General features: G+C 42.2%; 1 protein-coding gene across 9 annotated transcripts in view; it reads right to left on the bottom strand.

The window, feature by feature from the left end:
* SERGEF (secretion regulating guanine nucleotide exchange factor) overlaps nucleotides 1–24,524 on the bottom strand; it is a 227,434-nt gene that overhangs the window by 61,334 nt on the left and 141,576 nt on the right. For 2 of the 9 annotated variants that reach the window (XR_006736470.1, XR_006736469.1), the window contains exon 11: nucleotides 1,406–1,551. The exons of 6 other annotated variants lie outside the window; for them this stretch is intronic. Coding sequence is in view for 1 of the 3 variants with exons in the window: in XM_045557632.1 (XP_045413588.1) it covers nucleotides 24,331–24,362 (32 nt within the window). In the remaining 2 variants the exon portion in view is untranslated. Of the gene's footprint in view, nucleotides 1–1,405; nucleotides 1,552–24,290; nucleotides 24,363–24,524 lie in introns of those variants that run through there. One more of the 9 variants, XM_045557632.1, reaches the window with a different exon arrangement.

Consider the following 24,524-nt stretch of genomic DNA (forward strand, 5'->3'; position numbering starts at 1 on the left):
CTGGAGACTGGGAAGTCCAACCAAGAGCATGGTGCCAGCATCTAGCGAGGGTCATCCTATAGTGGATAGGTGGAAGGGCAAAAGAGTGTGTGCAAGAGAGAGCTCACTTTTATAACAAAGCCACTTCTGTGATAACTAACCCACTCCTGCGATAATGACACTAATCCATTCATGAGGGTGGAGCACCTATGACCCAATCCCCTTCCAAAGGCCCCACCTCCCAACACTGTTACACTAGGGACCAAGTTTCCAACACATGAACTTTTGGGGGACAATCCAGACCATAGGAGATACTCAACAGGACATTCACACTGTCTGAATCCTAGCTGCCTCATGTGTAACGTGGGGATAATTATCTTCCCATCCTGCCCCTCACTCCCAACACACACATACACACACAGGGCTACTGCCATGACTGAATGTTATAATGGGTATAAAAGACCCAGACAGACATATGGGTTGTTATTAGAGACCGGAATATCACAACTGATCATCCTGATGATGACTGGATACCCTGCCAAAATCCTCTGTCACTTAAGAAGGATTTAATTATGCTCAACTAGACAGCCGCTTCTAGCATCAGAAAGTGAATGGGTGAAACGCATTTCATAATGACTTTCAATAAGACCTGAAACCAAGAGGTTAATACTCTGAGAAAATTCATTAACCAAAATACTACATTCCTGGAGCATTCTGGGGAATCCTGGTTCCCCAGGATATTTTCCTGCTCTATCACTTATACGCACGCATTTGCATATACACTTGCATACACGCACAGATCTTTCACTAGCAGCATGCTTTAAGAAAAGCACAATTCAGCAGAAGGGAGGACAGGCTTGGATTTCAGGGGGGCTGTTATAATGGGTTAGGGACATTTATTCCCATTTTCCAGAGGCTTCTAGTGAAATGTCAGGAGACATGGCTGAGGTGTAAGGAGTCCTGGGTTGTAGCTCAGATTCTGCTGCTTACTAATTGTATAACATTGGACATGATTCTTGACTTCTCAGTCTCAGTTTCCTTTCACATAAAATAGGGATAATACCTATCTTAGACAAATTAGTTAACTTCCCTGGGCCAGTATTTCTTCTGCTGTAAAACTGATGCACAGGTACTATGTATATGTACTTACTCTGCACCAGCCCTGTGCTGAGGGCTTTACATGCATTCTTTCACTCATCCCTACAGTCCTGTGAGATGGGTACTATTATCTCCAGTTGACAGATGAGGAAACCTATGCGCAGAGAAGTTCAATAATTTGACCCAAGTCTTTGTTAAGTTACAGAGTTAGGATTCAAACGCTGGTCTCTCTGATTTGAAACTCCATACCCTTAACCACTAAACTGTATTCCTCCCTACCAGAGAACTGCTGCAAGGAAGAAATGAAATAACATTTATTATCATGTACCTCCTGGGTGTCTAGCGGTCTGTATTCCTCTTCTCTAAGACACATGAAGGCAAGGAGGCTCTACAGAGGCCATGTACATGAGGTCGCTCTATGGCTGTGGGGCTCTGTGTGAGTATGTCTGCATCTCGAGAAGGAAGAGACAGGACCTGGTGGAAAAATATTTACTGCTGTGGTTCCCCAAATGCATGAAGTCAGCCATACTGCAAACATGGGTGAGCGTTATTGACATTCCTTCAAAGGTTTAAAAGTTGGAGAGTTGAAGGCTGCTTGCAGTGAGAGAACCTTGCTGAAGACGAGAGTAAAACATTTGAACTCACACAGATTTCCTTGAAGCTGATGGTATCCAAGGTGACTGTGCTGGATACTAATAAAGAAAAACATGGGAAGGCAGGCGTATTCAGAGAAGACAGACGATGTCCCCCAAGCCCCACTGCTTACACAGAAAGGATGAAGGGACATGAGGAAGAAACCACATTTTTAAACCTTAGGCTGGATTGAACTAAAAATAGAGCTGTGATTCAAATGTCTACTACTGAGTTCTCTGCCTTTGCACTCTGGAAACCAGGTTGTTTCACTCTCCATCAAATCTACCTCCCCAAGGTACTCAATCCCACAGCTTGTAGACAGCAAGCTAAGAATTACTGAGAATCTAATGAGAGCCTGGTACCATGATGGGTCCTTTATACCCATGATCTCATCTGAGCTGCACAACCACCTTGGGAGGCATTTTACAGATGAGGAAACTGAGGCCCAGTTAAGTGAGATGACTTGCCTAAGGTCACTTAGCTAGTAAGTGGCAATGCTGGGACTGAATGAGCTCAGGTGAGTCTGACTCCAGACTGCTCTTTTAAATATATATATTTGCAACATTTCAACGTAAGAAGCTGAGCTTCATTTTAAGCTTAGCAAGTGATAAAAGCAACACTGCTACCCAATTTACCTTCTGGCTCTGGGAAGGACCCATCAAAGTAGCCATTTGAATGATTCATTCCTGTGACTGACAAGGAGACTTCTATTGGTTATAGCTTCAGCAGCTGCTAAATCTGCTACACACCACCCAGCCCCTCCAGTTGGCTCAAGGAGGTGGAATTATTTATGTAAGAATTTTAGTGGCCTCCTGCCTCACACACGATTATTATAGATTTTTAAGTGATAAAAAAAGTCATAAATCATAATAAAGGACAAAAGGAGTCAGGGTCAGGGAGAATAACAGGAGAGAGGATATTCAGAGAAGTAGGTACAGATGTAAAGTTTACAAACACACTTTCCTAGCAATTTGTTCATCTGATCATCTTAACATCCTGGCAGGTAGATGTTAGTATCTCCTTTTTATAGATGAAGAATGTGAGGGTCAGAAAGGTTAAGGTCTGAGGTCCAAGGTCAGACAGAGGCTAGGACAGGAACCTGAGTCTCCTAATTCCTACCCAGTGTTTCCCCAAACCCACTCACCCAATAAAGTGAGGCCAGAATCTGTGAGAATTTTCAGAGAAAGAATTCTGTCATCTTGCTCCCCTGCATGACAGGACCACAGAGGGGAAAGTGGCTGTGGCAGTATCAGAGAGAGCCAGCATAGAGTCTGGAACTATGGGCTCGGGAATCAGAACATTTTTCAAATCCCACCTTAGATATAGACTAATTGTGTGACCCTGGGCAAGTCACTTAATCTCTCTGCCTTGATTTCCCCACTTGTAAAATATGGCTAATAATAGTATCCACCTTATACAGTTGTTGTGATGGTTAAATAGGAAAAAAAAAAAACCCACCAAAACACCATATACACACAGTACTGGACACCAAGGCAAGCACTTGGTGTTAGCTGTCACTGTTTTCACCATTATGAAGGTGCCTAGCACACTGCTTGGCACATAGGAACTGTTCAGTGAATGTCATTCCCTCTCCTTCCCCTTGCTCCCATACCTCCCATGAGCAAGCCCCCTGCATTATCTGTAGACCTGTTGAGAGGAGGTCTAGGGTTGCAAATCAGGAGAGCAGAGGGTACTTCTTCCCAGGCAGCCCAACTGGGCTGGCCTTGTTTGCTGGGGCAGTAAGTTGCTACATGAAGTCCATCAATCATACTTTGCCCTATGTACTTTCAGGTCACTCCCCAGAAATTAACAACTCCATCCTGGTTTCTCCCCAGGGAGACAGAACCTTCATGTGTATGGGGCTCCTACTGAAGACCTAACTCTTGCAACAGGTTCTTGGCATCTAGGGAGAAAGTCTACCAGGATGGGTTGATCCCTGCAAAAGGCTGCAAGAAAAGTAGTCTTTGCCCTGGCTAAATTATTGAATAATCACAGAATAGTCATATCAATGTAACATTATCAAAGCCATCACAACACTATACCTTATAGCAGAGCCACTTAGCAGAAACACTATGCATATATACATGAAGAAAAAACTATAATTAAGTACATCTGCTTCACTAATCTTTCTCTACGGAAACAACTCCCTGACCTCTCTACTGAAGCTAAAAGTCTTCATTCCAACCTCCTACCAGGCAGTTCTATTTGGATGTTCCACAGGCATCTCACACTCAGTCATGTTCAAAAATAAATTCATCACCTTGCCCCAAACCTGCTCTTTCCTCTCTCCATGTAGCGCCCTTCTCAGTCAATGACGACACATCTGCCCAGTCTACCAAGCAGAAAACTGGGTACCACACCTTTGATCCTGTCCATTCTTCCCTTCTCTTCTCAACCCTGTTCATACTAGGCCACTCAATCCCGACACGCTGAGCTCTGTCTTTCAAATCTCTTCCCTACTTCCTATCTCTGCTGCCACTGCCCCAAATTCAGGTTCTCATCAGCTCTCCTTCGTGGTATGCTCTCGTCTCACCACTCACTGCTCTGCTTCCAGAACCCTCCCCTTCAACTCAGCCTCCAGCCTGCTGCTCCCAGAATGATTTTCTTAAGATACACATTGGACTATGTGATGGTGAGTTTCATATGTCAATTTGTATCTAGTTATAAAATCAAACACTAATCTAGGTGAAACAGAATCCCTTGCTGTGAAGGTATTTTGTAGACGCAATTAACATCTATAATCAGGTGACATCATGTAAAGGAGATTATCCTGGATAATCTGGGTGGGCATGAACTAATCAGTAGAAGGGTCTTACAAAGAGATGTGGGTTTTCCCTGAGGAAGCAGCTCTGCTTATTGGCTGCAGCAGCTGCTCCTGCCCCCTAGTTTCCAGATTGTCTTTCCTGAGTTTGCCCTGTGGATTTCAGACTTGCCTAGCTAGTCCCCACAGTCATGAAAGTCAATTCCTCACATAAAATATCTTAATGTATACCTCCTACTGAGTCTGTTTCTTTGGTTGAACCTGAGCTGATACACCCTATCTTTGAAACAAAATTCTTATTTTGATAGAATCAAATTTTGATTCTTACCTATTAGACTAAGGAAAATTGTAGCTGGATCATGTCAAGTTTTTGCAAGGATGTGGAGCTACAGAAATCTTTGTTTACTGCTGGTGTTAAGTGTCAAGCATTAAGCCTGGTTCTTTACATATATTACCCCATTTTACTATCATAATAACTCTTTGAGTACTCTCATTCTCTTTATCTGTATAGGGAAACTGAGGCTCAGGGAGGTTGCAATTCACTCAGAGTAACAAGGCTAGAAAACAGCAGAGCTGAGTTTCTTTCATGGACTTGATGTTCCCCCCAAAATCACATCAACTTCATTTGAGAATTATAATAAAACAATATTAGAACTATGATGTTCTATCTTACTTTTTATACAAAATTATTACCTTTCTTTTTCAACCATACTTACACTTTTTACAACATCAAGAAGTCTGTGTAAAGTAAGGTGGGAGCAGAGAGAGGCCAGAATGTTACCTTTATTTTTATACATGTGAAATTAGAACCCTTGGAGGGCAAGGAAATTATTTAAAGTCACACACACAAAAATGGAAGATTAGTAAAAACATCTGAATAGTCTAAAGGGCCAGATTAAAAGACATCTTCCCTAGGGGACAGACAGTCCTGAATTTGGAAGGTGTCACAGTTTCAAGTACAGTAGTCCCCCCGCCTTATCTTTGGGGAGGATACATTTCAAGACCCCACTAGATGCCGAAACCGTGGACAGTACTAAACCCTATATATACTATGTTTTTTCCTATATAGTAAATGCATATTGAGTGTATACAGCATGGATATGCTAGACAAAGGGATGGTTCACATTCTAAATGGGATGGAGCAGGATGCATGAGGTTTCATCACACTACTCAGAATGGTGCACAATTTAAAACTTATGAATTGTCATTTCTGGAATTTTCCATTTAATATTTTCAGACTGCAGTTGACTGCAGATAACTGAAACTATAAAAAGTGAAACCACAGATATGGGGGAACTACTGTACTCCCTCCTGAGACACATGGTTTGAAGCACAGGGTTCTGGGCTGAGCGGTAAGAGACCTGCTTTCTCAGTCTGCCTGGGCCTCTCCTCTGGCTAGCTCACAACTGCAACACATCACCGCCCCTTCCGAGACTTAGATATTTCACTTATACATGAGGAGTGGGAATAGCTGGCCTTTGAGATCCTTTCCAGCTCCAACCCACTTTAATCCTATAAACCCAACATTCACAAGTATGCTACAGCCACCTATACTTTGCAGGGTCTCTCTGGAATGGCCAAAGGTTATTCTGAAGTGTGGACACACAGATGTGGTGCAGTAACTCAAGACACTCAAAAGCCACCCCTACCCACAAACTTCTTCTCTAGGCCCCTTTTACTGAATGTCTTCAGACAACCCCACTGCCTGTCCCACTGACAGTTTAAAGGCAATATAACTAACAAGCTCAGCCTCTCTCCTCTGCCAACATCTCTGCTGCCACGGCTGGCCCCACTGTGCTCGACCTCCATAGTGCAGGTTGACCAGGAATCACCCAGTCAACACCAACACTCAATTTCTACCACTAAGCCCTCTCTTATGCTTATTCCCAATTAAACATTAATTTGTTGACTTCAGTTCATATTTCTACCCTTGTTTAGATCCTGATTTTGCCAATCTTTCTGTTTATAAACCCTCTCAGTTTTCTGATTTTAGAAAAAGAGGAATGTTCTCCTGTGTCTTCATGAGGATAGGCTGAGGCTGGAGCCTTTTGGCAGCCACAGGAGGCCCCTCTGCAGCTCTTATCAATCTACCACTGAATAATTTGGGAAAATATCACTCACTAATCATGATTCTACCTCTGTGGATACTCAACCCCTTACACCATAGAGTACCCAGGAAAATGTTCTCCTCCTGGAGCAAGTTACTTACCCTCCCTGTGCCTTAGTTGCCCCATCTGTGCAACAGGTATAATAATAGTACCTACCTTACTGTTGCTATAAAGAATCAATAATGTATGCAAAATGTGTAAAAATCACACATGGACCAATAATGTCAGCTATTGCTGTTACTCTTATGGTTCAGTAAATATTTGAGAATTGATATATCATCTACTCTGTTGGCTTCCTGGGCCCTTCTTTCCCCTTAACCTTCCCCAAAAGTCAAGTTATTGATGTCATTAACTTTGTTTTTTTAAACCACAATTGAGTTCATATAGCAACCCCCATGGGAATCCTTAAAAAATTAGGAAACAAACAAACCAAAAAAACAGATCTAAATTTCTGTATAACACTGGGCTGCATGTACTGAAACCTATGAGCTGACGCAGCACAGGGAAATTGAGAATGTATCTCTAGTGTAGCTGAGTAGCAGAAACTACTCAAACAAGCCAAGTCAAGGCCTCCTGACGCCATAAACTGTTAGGTCAGAGTGACAAAGGTGGGGCCCTTTGGAGCTCACCTCAAAGGTTGTTGAAGCTCTATTTTGAGAGGGTATCATGTGCTGGCTGGAGTCAGGATTTATAATCCAGGGTCATAATACTGGCTTTATAATCCTGGGTTTATCCTCTAACTTGCTGTGTGACTTTGGGCATATCATGTCCTCACTTAGGCCTTAATTTCCTCTTCTGTAAGGATTGGGCTGTTTCTGAAGTCCACTCCACTGTTTAAGTCTGTGGTTCTGTGACTCCTGGCCTATTCTTACATTAGATCAGCTAAGATTCTGCTCTTCTCCCTTAGAAAGGCACAATAGAGCCTATAAACCTTTGGCCATCTCTCCATTTGGCAAAATTAAATTTCTAAAAAGTATCTGTCCAAGATATATATATATATTTCTTCTTCTTCTTGCTATATAATGCCAAAAGTTCTGCAAGTTGATTCCTAGCAGATCATAGTAAATTCCCTGCATATGCAGAATTCATCTCAGAGGTGCTGCCTGAATAAAATGAACAGACTCACTAAACTCACCAATACAACGGCCACAGTGCCAAGGCTTCAGCTCTGCGTGGCTTCCCTTATGTCATACTGTGCAGTAATGCAACTTCCAACTAGCAGTCTCTGGGCCATTTGGGACCACTTTCTCTATCCTTTTCATCTGTGGGCTGAAAAGAGCCACTAGGAACTTCCCATTAATCAGGGCAGATAGAGCCCATGCCTTTACTTCCTTCCCAAACCCTGTTAAACTGTCTGGAAAGGAATAAAGAAGGTGTAAAGTCCACCAAGAAAAGAAGAACAGGAGGGGAGACAACAGCAGACAAGATAACTCAACACATTTCAAATGAATAACAAATGTAGAAGGTAATTGATTTCACAGAGTGGAGGAGGCTGCAGCCCAGTGCCTGCTGAAGGGAATGCATTTTTCTTGAAGAATACTGGAAAGCCTCAAGACTGAGAGGCACCAACTGCCTGTGAAACTCAGGTAAGAATTGGGCTGAAATCAGAGGGGTTGGCTGAAAGTATATTTATGGGTTAGTTAGATGCCCAGATTCTCCTCAACACACACAACCAGGCAACACCTCTTGCTGTCCCTAAGGGAACATTAGACATCTATCCTCTGGAGAACTGACTCAAGGAGTCCCTGGTCTCTGAAAAAGCAGACTCATCAGAGGGTAGGAGTGAGGATCACGATGAAACAAATGGGTTAAGTGAAAGTCTGTCTAAGGGATGATGGGACCACCCCCCAATCCCAGCCACTTTCCCTCATCCTACTTCAAAAGTCAACAGCTAGGTGTATACCTTCCAAGGCAGGAGATTAAATATTGATCTCTGAAGGTCTGCCAATGAAAAACTTCCCCCACGCCTCAGTCCAAACATTTTACAAGGAAGTCTACCAGCTGACGAGCTCTCTTCCATGCACATAGAGTCTCACTTTTCCATATAAACAGATAGCAAAAGATCACCAGATCTTTAGAGAAGAAAACCTCTGTAATCAGTCAAGGTCTCAACAGAAGACAGATAACACCTCAAACTGGATAGCAGGAGAGAGTTTACTACAGGAACCACTTATAGAGGTATGGACAATGTTTAGTATCCCAGGGCTACTACATAAAACTAGAGCTCCACCACCTCTAAGCCTAAGGGAAGGGATGAGTGATCAGAACTGGAGAGGGTGAAGTTATAGAGGGGTGCTTGACTGGAGTTTCTGACAGAGGAATGCAACTATGGCAACCAAGCAGGAAGGGAGCTAGGAGAATAAATACTCTGACCTCACTCTCTTTAGGTCCTCAGATCTCCCGCTGTGCCTCTCATTAGCTGAGCCCAACCAGAAGCTAGAGGGCAAGGGTGCCTGTTGATGCAGACCACAGAGGGGTCAGCTTCCCTAGAAGTACACAGCAGGGTGGAAAAGAGTGGAGAGTGCATCTGGAGGGCAAACGAAAAACAGCCAGCACAGTCTCCAACATGAAAGGCAGAACCCAAAACAAAGAAACAGAAGAGAAAAAACTGGAAAAAACAGAGACAAGGCAGAGAATAAAAGAAAACATTTTTTAAAGCTCTACAATTCATATCTATAGAAGAAAGACAGATGATATGACAATATGAAAAAGAACAGGAAACTATTTTTTAAAGGATTAGAGAATAAGAAAGAGTCCTCGGAAATTAAAAATAATAGCCAAATAAAAATTCCATTAGAAAGGCTGGAAGATCAAGTCAAAAAAATTTCCTCAGAAAGAAATAAGAAAAGTAAAAACATGCCTAAGAGGAATGGAAAGACAAGGAAATTAGAAGATAAGCCCAGGAGATTCAACATACATCTAACAGAAGTCTCAGAAAGAGAGAACAAAGAAAAATAAGGAAAAAATATTTTAAAAATTTTTTACAAGAAAAATTTCCCAGAACTGATGGGTATAAGCCTCTGGAATAAGAGGGCTCAATACATACCAGAATAATGAATAAAAGAGGGTAAAGGCCCATAATCATAAAATTCCAAAACACTGAAGATAAAGAGAGAAGTTCCTAAAAGTTTCCAATTTAAACAATCTGGTCACATACAAAGGAAGATGATTTGGAAAAATCAACAGACTTCTCAGCAGTAATATTGGAAGCTAGAGAACAATGGAAAAACGTCTACAAAAATCAGAATGAAAAGGATTTCCAACCTAGAATCCTACACACAGTTGAACTGTCATTGTGCAAACAGAGTAAACATATCTTCAGAAATTCAAGGAATCAAATAATTGATCTCCAACTACTCTTTCTCAGGAAGGTACTAGAACACGTGCTCCACCAAAATGAGACTAATCTAAGAAGAAGGAAGATAGAGAACAGGGATTTAACACAGGAGAATGGTAAGCAGAAGTCACAGGGCAATGGCTGCTACACAGGGAAGGCCTGGAGCCACCATTTCAGACTGGAACAGAAGGGCAGAGCTCCAGAGTGGGGTGGGGTGAAGTGGCGGTGGGGAGAATGCTGACAGTTGATACATTTGACCACGTTGAAACGATTATAAAGAGGTGTTTTACAGATGTTTTGGGGGCATTTGGGAACAATTAGTGATTAGAACAAAATCAGTCAAAGAAAGGGCAGAAAAACAGGCAATTTTAACTCCAGGAAAACAAAAAGTATAGCATAGGAACTATATCACGATAACATTACTTGGTGTACATTATTTACACTGCTCACAATAATGGACTAATGCTTTAACTCTAGATGGGAAAACGGAGAGAGAAAATGGAGGTGGTGGTGTAAGACAATTAAATTTTTATTTGTATTAAGAAATCAATAGATAAATTTTATTTAAAATTGATATCTTAAGTAAGTATTTGGTTTAGAAATATAGAGGTAGATATCTAAAAATAATTCAAAATGGCTGGCTCTGGGAATGGGACCAGAGAATGGAAAAGGTGAGGCAGAAACTGCCATTATTAAGCCTTTTAGTATTTGTTTTTTTACTCTTTAACTATGTACATATACCTGCAGGCCCCTGGGACCAGTCTGTGGCCTGTTAGGAACTGGGCCACACAGTAGGAGGTGAGTGGCGGGGGAGTGTTTGAAGCTTCATCTGTATTTACAGCCACTCCCCATCCCTAGCATCACCACCTGAGCTCTGCTTCCTGTCAAATCAGTGGCAGCGTGAGATTCTCATAGGAGCGAGAACCCTACTGTAAACTGCGCACGTGAGGGATGGATATAGGCTGCACACCGTGAGAATCTAATGTCTGACGATCCAAGGTGGAGCTGAGGTGGTGATGCTAGCACTGGGGAGCAGCTGCAAATACAGATTATCATTAGGAGACATGTTTGACTGCACACAGATTATAATAAATCGATTGCTTGATCTCAAAACCCTATCAGTGGGTGTTAAGTGACAATGTAATAATAACAGAAATAAAGTGCACAATAAACGTAATGTGTTTGAATCATCCCCTACCCCCGGTCTGGGGAAAAATTGTCTTCCATGAAACTGGTCCCTGGTGCCAAAAAGGTTGGGAACCGCTGACATATATACTATTCTATAATAAACAAAAAGTAATCTAATTTAAAAAGTGTATGCTCCAGAATCAGATAACCTGGTTCAAATCCTGGTCCCAGCAAATGTTAGTTATAAGATCTTAAGATAAGATGTTTAACTTTTCTGAGCCTCATTTGTTTCATCTGTAAAACAGGATTTCATGTTATAGTATATGTAATTGTATGTAATACACATACGTACATAGCATATGTAAGAATGTGTGTAAGAGCTTAGCCTGGCACTTGACATACAGTAAGCTCCCTGAGGAGGAAGAGATCATCAGGACTACACCCGACAGTCAGATCACCTTGGCTCTGTTTCAAGAGTGAAGACTAGACCCTCCCCACCCCAACACACACAGTAATCAGGCAATAAGCAAAGTGAGGGCAGGGGCCATTTACTACTATGTCCTCTCACCGCATTCCCAGGGCCTAGCTTTGTACCGTGTGCACAGAAAGAATATATGCATTAACATATGTCTGTGGCACTGATTTAAGAATAGAGGAATAAGAGGGATGACAAAAAGGGCCATATGGGAAGCAAGGTGAAGCACCAGAAAGAGCACTGAAGTGAGTCAGAAGAAACAGAAACAGACATTCTGAGCACCTACTCTGTGCCAAGAGCTTTTCCATAAACCACACAATTTGCTCCAATGACAAGCACTTACAGAAGCTATTATTGTCTCAGTCTTTAGAGATGAGAAACCCCCAGTTGAGAGAGGATGGCAATCTTCCCATGGTCACACAGATATTAAGCAACACAGCTGGAAATGGAACCCATGATTCCTAACTCCAAGGCCTCATGCCCCTTCTACTACATTATGCTGCTTGGGGCAAATCATGCAACCCCTCTGAGATTCTGTTTCCTCATTTGTACAACAGGGATTGTACTTTCCTGGAGAACTTCAGAGTTATTGTGGGACTGAACGGAGGTGATGAGTTGAAGTGTCTTATACACTGTGAAGCAGTGAGCACACATAAGGGGATACCAACATATGCATGTGTGCCACACTAGGGCTACACCATGGAGCTTCCTGACCAAGTCAGCTACTTGGCTTGCCTGCTGTGGGAAGAGGGAGGGACTGGCCTTAGGGCTGGGCCTGGAGTTGCAACTAGGATGGGGCACAATAGGACAAGGAGTCTGTTGGGATTCTGGTCTTGAACTCCTGAGTTCAAGCAATCCTCCCACTGTGGCCTCCCAGAGTGCTAGGATTATAGGCATGAGCCACCACACCCAGCCCCTGTTGGGATTCTGGAGCCACAATCAGACTGTAAATCACGACATCCAGTGTGCTGAGGGCCATAAGATTAGCAGCATCTTTCTCGTCTTAGTTGAAAATACAAACTTACCAAATTTTAATATCTTATAAAGCCACAAGATTCAACCCACTGCCATTCCTTCCAGATTCCTCTGTTGAATAGCCACTAGCTTCTAAAAATAGATCAAATCAAGTCATTTCTCTGCTTTAAAACCTTTCTTGCACCATAACCTCATAGGATGAAGTTCCAGCTCCTTAGCCTGACATTAATGGCCTCTATGACCTGCCCACAGACATCCCTGCAGCCTGTCTCCCACGTTCTTCCCCCCTCCCCATGCCCTCATTTCCCCCAATACGCCATGCCTTCTCCATGCTTTTGTTCATGTTGATCCTACTCCTTGGAACGCCTTTCTCTTCCTCCTACTCATCCTTTAAGACCCACCCCAAACACCATCTCATCTGAGAAGCATTCCCTTATCCCATGTTAGGGTAAAGGTGTGAATTTATGGATGAACAAAACACAGTCTCAGAAAACGTGAGAGCTGGAAGAGGCCTCAAAGATTATTTTATACAATTCTCTTATTAATTCCATAAAGAAAAGGAGCCCAGAGGAGGAAAGTGGCCTGCCCAAGGTGACAGCAGTTTGTCTAGCACTCAGGTCTTTTGACCCAGTGCTCTACTACACGGTTCAGCCTCTTAATGAATGAATGAATTCATGAATGTCCAAATGGGCAAACAGAATGTTGCTAAAGCACTGCTGATAGAGAGCACTTTTGATTGAATAGTCACAGCTGTTCTACATTTAAGGGCTTTAGGTGCACCCAGGAGGAATGGAGGATTCCACAGAGGCAAGAGCAGCAGAAACAGCAGTCACAGGGCAGGTGGTCCAGACAGGCACCAGCGTAGGCTGAGGCCTCTAAGTGCTGAGAGGCAACACTGTAAGGCTAGGTTTTATAGGGATATACAATGGTGCCACCCAGGCCCGGGAAGCTTGCTTCTGTCTGAGGAAGGACACAGCAGGCTTGTGGACCTGACTGCATGGCCATTGTCAGAGCTGCCCAATGCCACACATGGTTGTCCCCTAGGTGTTATGCTCTGAGGAGAGACAAAGGAATAGGGACTGGCCTCTGCCCCCCAGACAAGTACTATCAGGAACACTAGCTCTGCTATTGTTTTTTCCTGTTTTCCAAAGTCATATGCATATTAAAAACTCAGTTTATGCTGCTTGGTATGCAAATTAACTGTAGGAAGCAGCACATGAGGGGAAGTGCAGACCTTGGAGTCAAGGGATGTTAGTTTGAATTCTGGGCTCCAATTCCTTGAGTCTCCATTTTTCCATCTGGAAAATGAGAACAATTTTTATCTGTCTACTTTCTACCTTGCATGGTGATAACTAAATGATATACGCAAAGTGCTCAGAATGGTGCCAGCACTTAGTACTCAACTATTATCCCTTCACTTTTACTCCGTAAAATGGCAATATGCTTTAAAGAAAACGGTTTTATCTTCTGCTACAATTGTCAACGTCTGAAGTGTCTTCCTAAATAACTCAGTGGCTCTACACTGTCGAAACAATCAAGCCAATTCCTTCAGCATGCTGTTGGAGACCTGGCCCTATCTGGCCCTAAGCTGTCTTGCTGGTCGACCACCTGTCCCTCGACCCTGATCCACACTTTAGAGCCTTCCTTCCCTTTGCTAGTGCTGATCCCTCAGCAAAGAACACTGCTCTTTACCTTCTTCAACTTAGGAGCCACCTCTTCCATGAAGATTTCCAAAATTAACCACTTCTTCTTCATTTGTTTCTCTAATTCTTATCATTGTCTGCTCTGTATTCATTCATTCAGAATGTGCCAGATTTAATTCATAGCTCTCTTTCCCACTAAATGTGAGCCTCAGTGGATAACCATTCACTGTATTCCTCCACAGCATCCAGAATGCTACATAGCACCTTATTGGCCACTAATAAGCCACAGGGCAAGAATGAGGAAAATATTGTATGTAATATTCATTCAGTATTTAGCAAACATGTGGCGCACCTACTGCATGCAAGGCAAGTGTAGACAGTTTGAGTCTATTAAGATGTTCAACACAGTTTGTGGACTTGAGGATAGACTCTGAGAGGTGCAGAAAACTTTAGAAATTGTCTAGTCCAACTCCCACGTTTCCCAGATGGGGATTATAAGGCCCAGAGAGGAACAATAACTGCCTAGGATCACACAGAGAGTAAGTGGCAGACAGAGCTGGGACCAGGGCTCAGCCCTTGCCCCGCAGAAGGCTGCCTCTAACTTACTCTCTGTATTTTTCACGTTAAGTTCACCTTAGTTAGACTGACTTTTCCAAGGCCTCAAGCCTCTTGAGTATTTGTAAACATGTGCAGTGGGTCATAATTATAGTTTCTGCTGCTGTAAGCAATGCTAAAAGGACCAGAGGATTGGGCTAAAACATAATGGTCAGTCTCGTGCCTAAAAAGACCAGCATGAGAGAGTAATTTAGCAAGTATGGGAGCCTCCTCGACATCCCGGCACCCTCACCTTGTGGTGTCATATAGAGTGATTTCTGTAGGGTGGTATAAACATTGCTTCTTTAGAAATAATAGTGAAAAAGTCCATCTTTATTGGGAGCTAAAAAGATACATCTTAGGATATGAGGCTATGCCTTGAAAACATGATTTCGCAGAAATGTGGCTTGAATGATAACCAAGATTCTATAAAAACAGCTCTGTATTTACTGCGAAAATCTCTCAAATGCAAGAGGTTTTATCATGTTTCTGGCCTGGTGGAGAGAAAAATATGGTGCCCCAAGCGGCCACGTGTTGTACTGACGATGAATATAATGATTCCAGAGCAGAGCCAGGCAGTACCTGGGAGAGCGCACTGGGAACCAAGAGAACTAAAAGAGGCTGCTCTGCCTTTGCTGTCCCCCTGTGCTGGCAAACAGCCCAGGCAACCATTTGAGAAAGCTCCTTGAGAACCAGGCACTGGCTCCTGTCTGAGCAGCAGGAGCTAGACCTGAGTTCTACTCCCAGCTCTGCCACTGACTAGCTGTGCAGTTTTGGTTAAGTTGCTGCCTCTCTTTTGCCTTAGGACTGCTCTGGCAGCAATGGGACCCAGGAAGGCAGCCAAAGGATTCAATAAATAGTTTTGAGATAATCAAACAGCCATCTGGAAAAATAATGAAGTTGAATCCACATCTGACATTGTATACCAGGAAAAATTCTAAATGGATCAAAGACTTAGATGTAAAAGATAAAACCATAAAAGTGCATTTGTGTGCTACATAACAATGTTCCAGTCAATGACAGACCACATGTACAATGGTGGTCTCATACCATTATAATGGAGCTGAAAAATTCCTATCACCTAGTAAAGTCGTAGCAGTAGTAATGTTGTAACACAACACACTACTCACTTGTTTGTGGTGATGCTGGTGAAAAAAAAAACCTACTGCACTGCCAGTCATATAAAAGTGTAGCGCATACAATTGTTGTAGTACACAATACTTGATAAATAAATAATGATGTTACTGGTTTACATATTTGCTATATTATACTTTATATCTTGATTTTAGAGTACACTCCTTTTACTTATTTTAAAAAAAGTTAATTCTAAAATAGCCTCAGGCAGGTTCCTTCAGGAGGTACTCCAGAAAAAGGCATTGTTATCACAGGAGAAGACAGCTCCCTGCGTGTTACTGCCCCTGAAGACTTTCCAGTGGGACAAGATGTGGAGGTAGAGACAGTGATATTAATGATCCTGACTCTGTGCAGGCCTAGGCTAATGTGTGTGTTTGTGCCTTAGTTTGTGACAAAATAAGTTCAAAAAGTTAAAAAAAAATAAAAATTTTAAAAATAGAAAAAAGCTTATAGGATAAAGACAAAAAAATAAAATATTTTGTACAGCTGAATAACATTTGTGTTTTAAGCTATGTGCTATTACAAAAGAGTCAGTAAGTTAAAAATTTTTTTAAATTTAAAAGTTTATAAAGTGAAATGTTACAGTAAGCTAAGGCTAATTTATTATTGAAGGAAGAAAAATTTTTTATAAATTTTGTGTGGCCTAAGTATAGTCTTTATGAAGTCTACAGTAGTGTACAGTAATGTCCTAGGGCCTCAAATTCACTCATCACTCACTGATTGACTCATCCAGAGCAACTTCCAGTCCTGGAAGCTCCATTCATGGTAAGTGCCCTAGGTGTACCATTTTCAAACCTTCATATCATATTCTTACTGCACCTTTTCTATGTTTAGATATGTTTAGATATATAAATATTTACCCTCGTGTTACAACTGCCTACAGTATTCAGTGCAGTAACAAGCTGCACAGGTCTGTAGGCCTAGGCATGTAGTAGGCTATACCATCTAGGATTGTGAAAGGATTCTCTACGATGTTTGCACAATGACAAAATCACCTAACAACACATTTCTAAGAATGTATCCCCATCATTAAGCAATGCAAGACTGTACTGGAATAAAATATGATGAAAGTCCTTTATACCCTGCAGTGGGGAAGACTCTGACTCAAAATCCAAAAGCCAAAGAAAAGACTGATAAATTTAATTTACAGTAAAAGAAAAGGTTTCATGGCAAAAACAATAAGAACAAAATAAACAAAAACATCTAAAGTAAAAAGACAAAAGACAAAAAGCTGGGAAAATATATTTGTAATTCAAACCACAGAAAAATGTCTAATCTCCCTAACATGTACAGAGTGCCTAGAAATTTATTACAATAGAAAAAGACCAACAAACTAATTGTTAAAAAGGGCTGCCTTAATCCATTTAGGCTGTTATAACAAAATACTTTACACTGGGAAATTCAGAAACAGTACAAATTTATAGATCACAATTCTGTGGGCTGGGAAGTCCAAGATCAAGGCATCAGCAGATCTGGCATCTGGTAAGGGCCCGTTCCCAATAGACGGCATCCTCTATGTGTTCTCACACGGCAAAAGGAGGGAACAACCTCCCTTGGGCCTCTATAAGGACCCTAGAGCTCTCATGGCCTAATCACCTCCTGAATGCCCCATCTCTTAATACTACCACACTTGGGATTAAATTTCAACATATGAATTTTAGGGGTACACAAACATTCAGACCATATAGCAAAGGCAAAGGATATTGTGGTAGGAAAAATAACGGCCTCCTAAAGACGTCCATGTTCTAATTCCTGGAGCCTGTAAATGCTCCATGGCAAAGGTGAACTGAGTTAGCAGGTGAAATTAAGGTTGCCAATCAGCTGATATTAAGATAGGGAGATTATGCTGGATTATCTGGGTGGGCTTAGTGTAATGACAAAGGTCCTTAAATGTTGAAGAGGGAGACAGAAGAGTCAGTGTCAGAGAGTACAAGAAAGACTCAATGAGTCATTGCTGGTTTTGAAGATGGAAGGGGCCACAAGTCAAGGAATACAGGTGGCCTTAGAAGCGGGAAAAGGCAAAAAAAATGGACTCTCCCTGGAGCATCCAGAAAGGAATGAAGCCTGCCAACACCCTGATGTTAGCCCAGTGAGACCCAGTTGAGACTTCTGACCTCAAACTCTAAGATAATACATTTGTGTTGTTTTAAGACACTAATTTTATGGTAATTTGTTATAATAACAATAAAAAACTAATAAAAGTATGAAAAACCCTTCATAAGAAAAAAATATAAATAGTTCTTGATCATATAAAAAGATATTCAACCTTCATTTATAGGAACTAAAATTAGAGATTAGAAAGGCCACAATAATCTTAAAGAAGAAAAAAGTAGGAGGGCTTAATAATACCAGATATCAAGAGTTATTATAAAGCTACAATAATCAAGATTATGTGCTACTAGCATAAAAACAAAAAAACAGACTAATGAAAAAGAAAAGTGTTCAAAGGCACATTCATACATATATGCAGTGTGATTCATAACAACGGTGCCTCTACAATTCAGTGGGGAAACGGTGAACTTGTCAATAAATGGTTTTGAAGCAATGTTTTTATAAAAGCTAATTTGAGGTGGATTTAAAATTTAAATTAAATTTAAAAGACAAAATAATAAAATTTCACAAAGAAAACATAGGAGAATATTTTCAAGATCTTGGAATAGGTAAAAAAATAAATAGGGCACAAATACTTCAAACTATTAAAGGAAAGATTGATAAACTGGACTTCATTAAAATTAAGAACTTCTATTCATCAAAAGACACCATTAAGACAGCAAAAGAGTGAGCTACCGACTGGGAGAACATGTTTGCAATACACATATCCAACAAAGGTCTAGAATCCATAAAATACAAAGGATGTCTATACATCATTAAGAAAAACATAGACAAAACCCACTTTAAAACAATGGGCAAAGTCTTAAAGTCTTTACACTTAAGTCTTTGGACTTGACAAAAGAAGCAACCCACATGGCCTATAAGCACATGAAAAGGTGCTCCATATCATTAGTTATGAGAGAAATACAAATTAAAATCAGTGAGATTCCACACTGCACACTCATCAGAATGGCTGAAATCTGTATGGCTGAAAATACCTGGCAAGGATATGGCACAAATAGAACTCTCATACATGGTGGTAGGCACGTAAATTGGTACAACTACATTGGAAAACTTGCACAGTATCTACTAATGCTAAATACATGACCTATAAATCCTACTCTTAGTTATGCACCCAAGAGAAATAAATGCATATGTCCACCAAAAAGCATGTAAGAATGTACATAGCAGCTTTATGCAAAACCCTAAACTGGAAACAACCTAAAATGCTCGTCATCAGTTAATTAGATAAATAAGTTGTGGCATATTCATACAGTGGAATATTATTGAGCAATACAAAAAATTACTGCTACACACACATGGATGATTCTTATAGACACAATGTGTTGAACAAACAAAGCCAAACAAGAGTACATGCTATACAATACCATTTATATGAAGTTCAAATATAGACAAACCTCATCTTCAGAGATAGAAGTCAGAACAGTGGTACCTCTGGGAGTGGACTATTGACTGAGATGGGGCATGAGGTAGCCTTCTAAGGTGCTGGAAATGTTCTGTATCTTGCTCTGGGTGGTGTTTTCTTAGGTATATACACATGCAAAAATTCATCAGTCTGAACCCTTAAGATCTATGCACTTTACTATGTAAAGTACTTCAACTTAAAAAGACAAACTATTCTAGTTGTTCATCTATCAGATTGGCAAAAATCCAAATGTTACCTAACATACCCTATTAGGCTGCAAGAAATAGGCACCCTTATACATTGTTGCTGGGAGTAAAAAATAGTACAATACCTCTGGAGACCAATTTTACAGTATCTTGCAAAATTATAAATACATTTACTCTTTGATACAGTACTTTCACTTAAAGGAATTTATCCTACAACTATACTCTCCCACAATGAAATAGCATGTATACAAAGTTATTTGCTATAGCATTGCTTATAATAACAAAAGACTGGAAATGACCTAAATGTCTATGAACAGGGAACTAATTAAATAAATTATGGTACCTAGAAACACTGGAATATTACATAGCTGTAAAAAAAGAACTAGGATGGCTTTCATACTGATATGGAAAGCTCCCCCAGATAAACTGTTGAGAAAAAAAAAATCATACACTGAAAAGTATGTATAGTATGCTATCATTTATGTAAAAGGGGTAAAAACGTATTAGCATTCACTTACATATGCAAAAAGAAACTAGAAGGATATAGAAAAAGCTAATAATAGGCATTAGCTGTATATATGGTAGAACGTTTGGGGGAAACTGACAGATGGGGGATAGCATGGGAGGGAGGTTTTACATTTTAAACACTGAAATGAAGAGATGAAATACCCTCATCTGGTGGCCTTAAAAGCAGGCCAGACTGTCAGGAAGGCAGTGTCAGGTAGCAGTCCCCAGCTCTGAAGTTACTGGCCTGGGTAAAAGATTCCTCCTAGCCATATGACCTAGGTGGGGCAAACAGCTCATCCTAAGCTTTATCTTCCCTTCTCTAGAAAATGGGGTTAACACTAGTACTGGCTCATCAATTTGCTGTGGGGATTAAATGAGATAATAGAGGCAAAGCATTTACAGTCTGCTTATTACATTGTGCACAGGAACATAAAAGTTTGTACCTGCCTCTAAGCTCTCTACAAGGCCCTGGGGTTTGGAGGCATTGCCTCTCAGAGAACAGCCAGTGCCAAAAATGAGTTATTTCTATTAAATTTTTCTTTCTATTTAATTCTTCCATGACATTGTTTGATGGGTTTCAGGCCAAGGTCAGATGTTCTGCTATACATATTACAAAGGTACAAAGGTTCAACAATTGGAAATCATCAGGGAAATGAAAAAAAAAATCCATGCATAGATTATAGCTCCAATTTAGTAAAGGAACTGGCTTTGCTTGGAGAAGGAGGCAGCACCACACTTGCCTGCCAATATCCAACCCTTTAACAATGCCTGTCTGGCAAGCCTGACCGCTCCAGGAAAAGGCCACCAATAAAATCCTTCCAAGGGTCTGTGTGGAGCAGGGAGAGAGGAAACGCAGTCAGCTCTTTTTTCTCCCCAGGAAGGGAAGGCTGAACAACTGCACATCAGGAGAGAAGGCAAACAAATTGCCCATTCAAGCCAAAATAAGCTGCTCCTGGGGGAAGCAAAACAGCTGCAGCCAATTCAGCCAGATACAGAGGTGAGGGACCCAAACAGAGAGCTGAATCTGGGGAACCTGGCTCAGGGAGGCAGGGATCTTCTGAGCAAGCAGTGGCCACATGCCCTCAGCTCACCTCTGCTGGCCTCAGTCTATGCCCACAAATGGGAGCCAGCCAGCAAGCTTTAACAAATGTGGAGGGAAATCCTGGGTGGAAAGGAAGAAAGCAAACTAGTGAACCAGCCAAGTGAGTGAGCACTTGCTGAGCACCTATCCTGAGGCAGGTACTGAACAGGTGCTTGACGTATCTCGGCCATTTGGAAGAACAACTTCTAGGGTGGGCATCATGAAGTCAACTTTACAGATGAGAAAGCAGGCTCAGTGAGGCAGAGTGATCATAACAAGACACACAGGTAGAGAGTGGCCAAGCCAGCCAGGGCCAATGGCCTCAGCTCTCTCCTATGCCCAGCTCCAGCAGTTCTTCCTTCATCTAGAGCAGAAACTCACACCACCCTCACCATCCTGTTTAGCCATAGGGGCACCTGGTGACAAACACAAAACATGTCAAGAGAAACTGAATTGGGAAACTAAGGAAGGACTTCACCAAATTGCAAAAGGGAAAAAAAGAAACCTGGAAGCACATGAAGTAACAGAGCAGAATTTCCTTCCCCAGAAGAAAGTGAAGCGTGGCTGCTGGGGGGCTTGCCTCCGGATGGAACACACAGGCCCAAGTCGCTTTCTGGGACAGTGGATAGCAGAATCCTGGCCTGGAACAAATCTGGGATAGCACTGTTTCCAGGGCTGCTGGGATGTCCAGATCCCCCAGATTGGGACCCCAGGCTCCAGTCTACAAATCCATTCTGCGGCTGTGCTGAGATCTTGCCGTGGACCCTGACATCCAGGGTGGGGAAGACACTTCCCTCCCTAACTCCTGAAATTCCCACCCTGAGCCTCAGGCCTTCTTATAGTCATCTTACAATTACTTCCTTCCTTGAGGTCTTAATATATAATAATAATAGCACCTAACATTTACTGAGCCTTTACTTTTGTGCTAGGTACTTTTCTTAGACTTTGCATAACCACACTAGGAGGTCAATAAAATGATATCCCAGGTAATCAAGACACAGAGAAGTTAGGCCACTTACACAGGTTACACAGCTCGTAAGTGGAAGAGGCAGAATTTGAATCCAGGCAATCTGACCCCAGTGCCGGAGCTCTTCTTGACCACACCATCCATAGTGCATCAGGGCACAGGATATGATGGAGCAGAAAGAGCAGTCTTGGGAGTCAGGCAGACAGCTCTACCACTTCCTGCTGCTGATCCCTGGGCAACCTGTTCAACACGTTTAACCTCTGAGTCCCAGTTTTCTTCTCTACAAAGCAGGTACAACAAATACACTTTATGGAGTTGTGTCCATTACATGAGACAGTGGGTTCTCAGTCAGGTCCTTTCACCCTTCCTGTTTCACCTCCCTTTCCAGTTTGATTGTCTGTCACACATTAGTAGACATCAGGGCTGCTTCGACCCTTGAGCAAAGTTTGGCTTCTTTATAGTCTGTTCTAGTCTACTCTGCAATTCTATTGTGCCTACCACTGGTGGGACACAGCACCAGGCACCGAAGGGGTAAGAACTCAGGGAACGAGGCTCCAGGCAGCCTAAGATGGGCAAGGGCAGGAAGATGGAGAGGAGAGCTGGCTGGGAGAAACGCGGCTTCAAGCTGGTAGGAACTCTTCTCCTCCAGCTTGTCTCCCTCTTCTGGCCTCCTACCAGGGCTAACAGGCAGCTTCTTGTTACATCCTCTTGCAAAGCTTGCACCCTGCAGGGCACCCACCAAGGGCCTTATTCCTCCAGTGGTGGGGAGCCTCTAGCTCCTGGCTGGCAGGCAGGTAGACATGCCTAGAGCCCTGTGACTGGGCCCGCTTTTCCTCTCTGGACCATCATTCAGCAGACTTCCAGCCCTGTTCTCCCACTGCTTCTGATGGCCTTCTCACTTGGGTAACACTGCACACACCTTTCCAAAATATCATTTCTCTCTCCCAGAAAAGAAATATTTCACTAGAACAGTTATACTAACAAGAAATTCTCCCCTTCCCCCACCAGACCAAGAGAAAAGAGAAACAAAAGGAACAGCGGGCATTTCACATACATTATCTCACCTAATCGTCACAACAATCCTGCAAGGTGGAATTATAATCCCCATTACATGGATGAGGGAAAAAACGGAAGCTCACACAGATGGTGCCGGTTTGAACCATAGCCGTCTGCCTGCAGAGTCCCTGCTCTTTCTACAGCCCCAGGCTGCCTATGTCAGCTCAGCCTGCTGCTCTGCTAGCTCTGGCCCCATCCTTTGTCTGCACTTACTGCTTTCACACATTTAGATTCCCTGCAATCTTCTTGTTTGCACTGGTCCCAGAGGAAGCCAGCCTCCCCCAGTCCAGTAACAGCAGCAGTAGTAGCAACATCCTAGGCACTGCCTTTGACTCTTTGATTACCTTGTCTTAACTACACCCAGGCTGAAGCAGTTCTGGTATAAAGTATCTGGTACTACTGCAAAGCATGCAGGTTTGCTGCTGCATTTTCTAGCTCCTTCTCTGACTCCACAGCCCCTTTTACTCCCCACCCCCTCTGCTGGCTGGCAGCCTCCCTCCTCTGCCTGTCTTCGGTTCTGCCTCTTTGCACATCATGTTTGGACTTGCAAAGTAGTGCTTCAAACTACTGCCCTACCAGGCAGCTGAGCCAGTATAGCTCAATTCCAAAAAGAGTGTGTGAGTCTCTGCTGAAGAGCCAGGCACTGCTCTGGGTGCTATGAATAGGCAAGAAACAAGAGAAACACAGGGAGGGGCCTTGCTTCTCAGAAGTTCAGGGTCAGAGGCTAAGAGATAGTAGATAGGAACAGAAATCACTGACACATGGCAGGCAGTGGTGGGGTTGTAATAAGAGTTCTAAAATGTCAGAGCTAGAAGGAAACTTGGTTTTCTGTTTTAACTCTTCCATTTTACAGATGGGGAAACTAAAGGCTAGAGGAGGGCAATTACTTGAACTAATAATATCAGGTAATAACTAACATTTCTAAAGCCCTTACTAGTAGCTAAGCACCATTCTATGTGCTTTACATATAACTCATTTAACTCTCCACCAACCCTATGAAGAAGGCCCTCCTCATTTTAAAGATGAAGAAAATGAGGCAAAGGGGGATTCAATACCTTGTCCAAGTTCACACTGCTAGTAAATGGAAGTCTGAATTGAACTCAGGCAGTCTGGCCCTAGACCATGGTCTCTTTAATACACGGTGAGATGGAGACTGAGTCTACCTGTGGAAGTAGTGAGAAGGCTTCTTGAATGAACTACTTGTAGGTTTAATTACGAAAACATTGAACTTTCATTAGCCAGAGCCAACTAAGAGGAAGCTTCTATTAACCGTAGGTTTGGGCCAAACTGGGAGTTCCTAAGGCCACTAAATACAAAGCAGTGAG

The sequence above is a fragment of the Lemur catta genome, chromosome 7 (assembly GCF_020740605.2).
Source record: "Lemur catta isolate mLemCat1 chromosome 7, mLemCat1.pri, whole genome shotgun sequence".
Classification (NCBI taxonomy): domain Eukaryota; kingdom Metazoa; phylum Chordata; class Mammalia; order Primates; family Lemuridae; genus Lemur; species Lemur catta.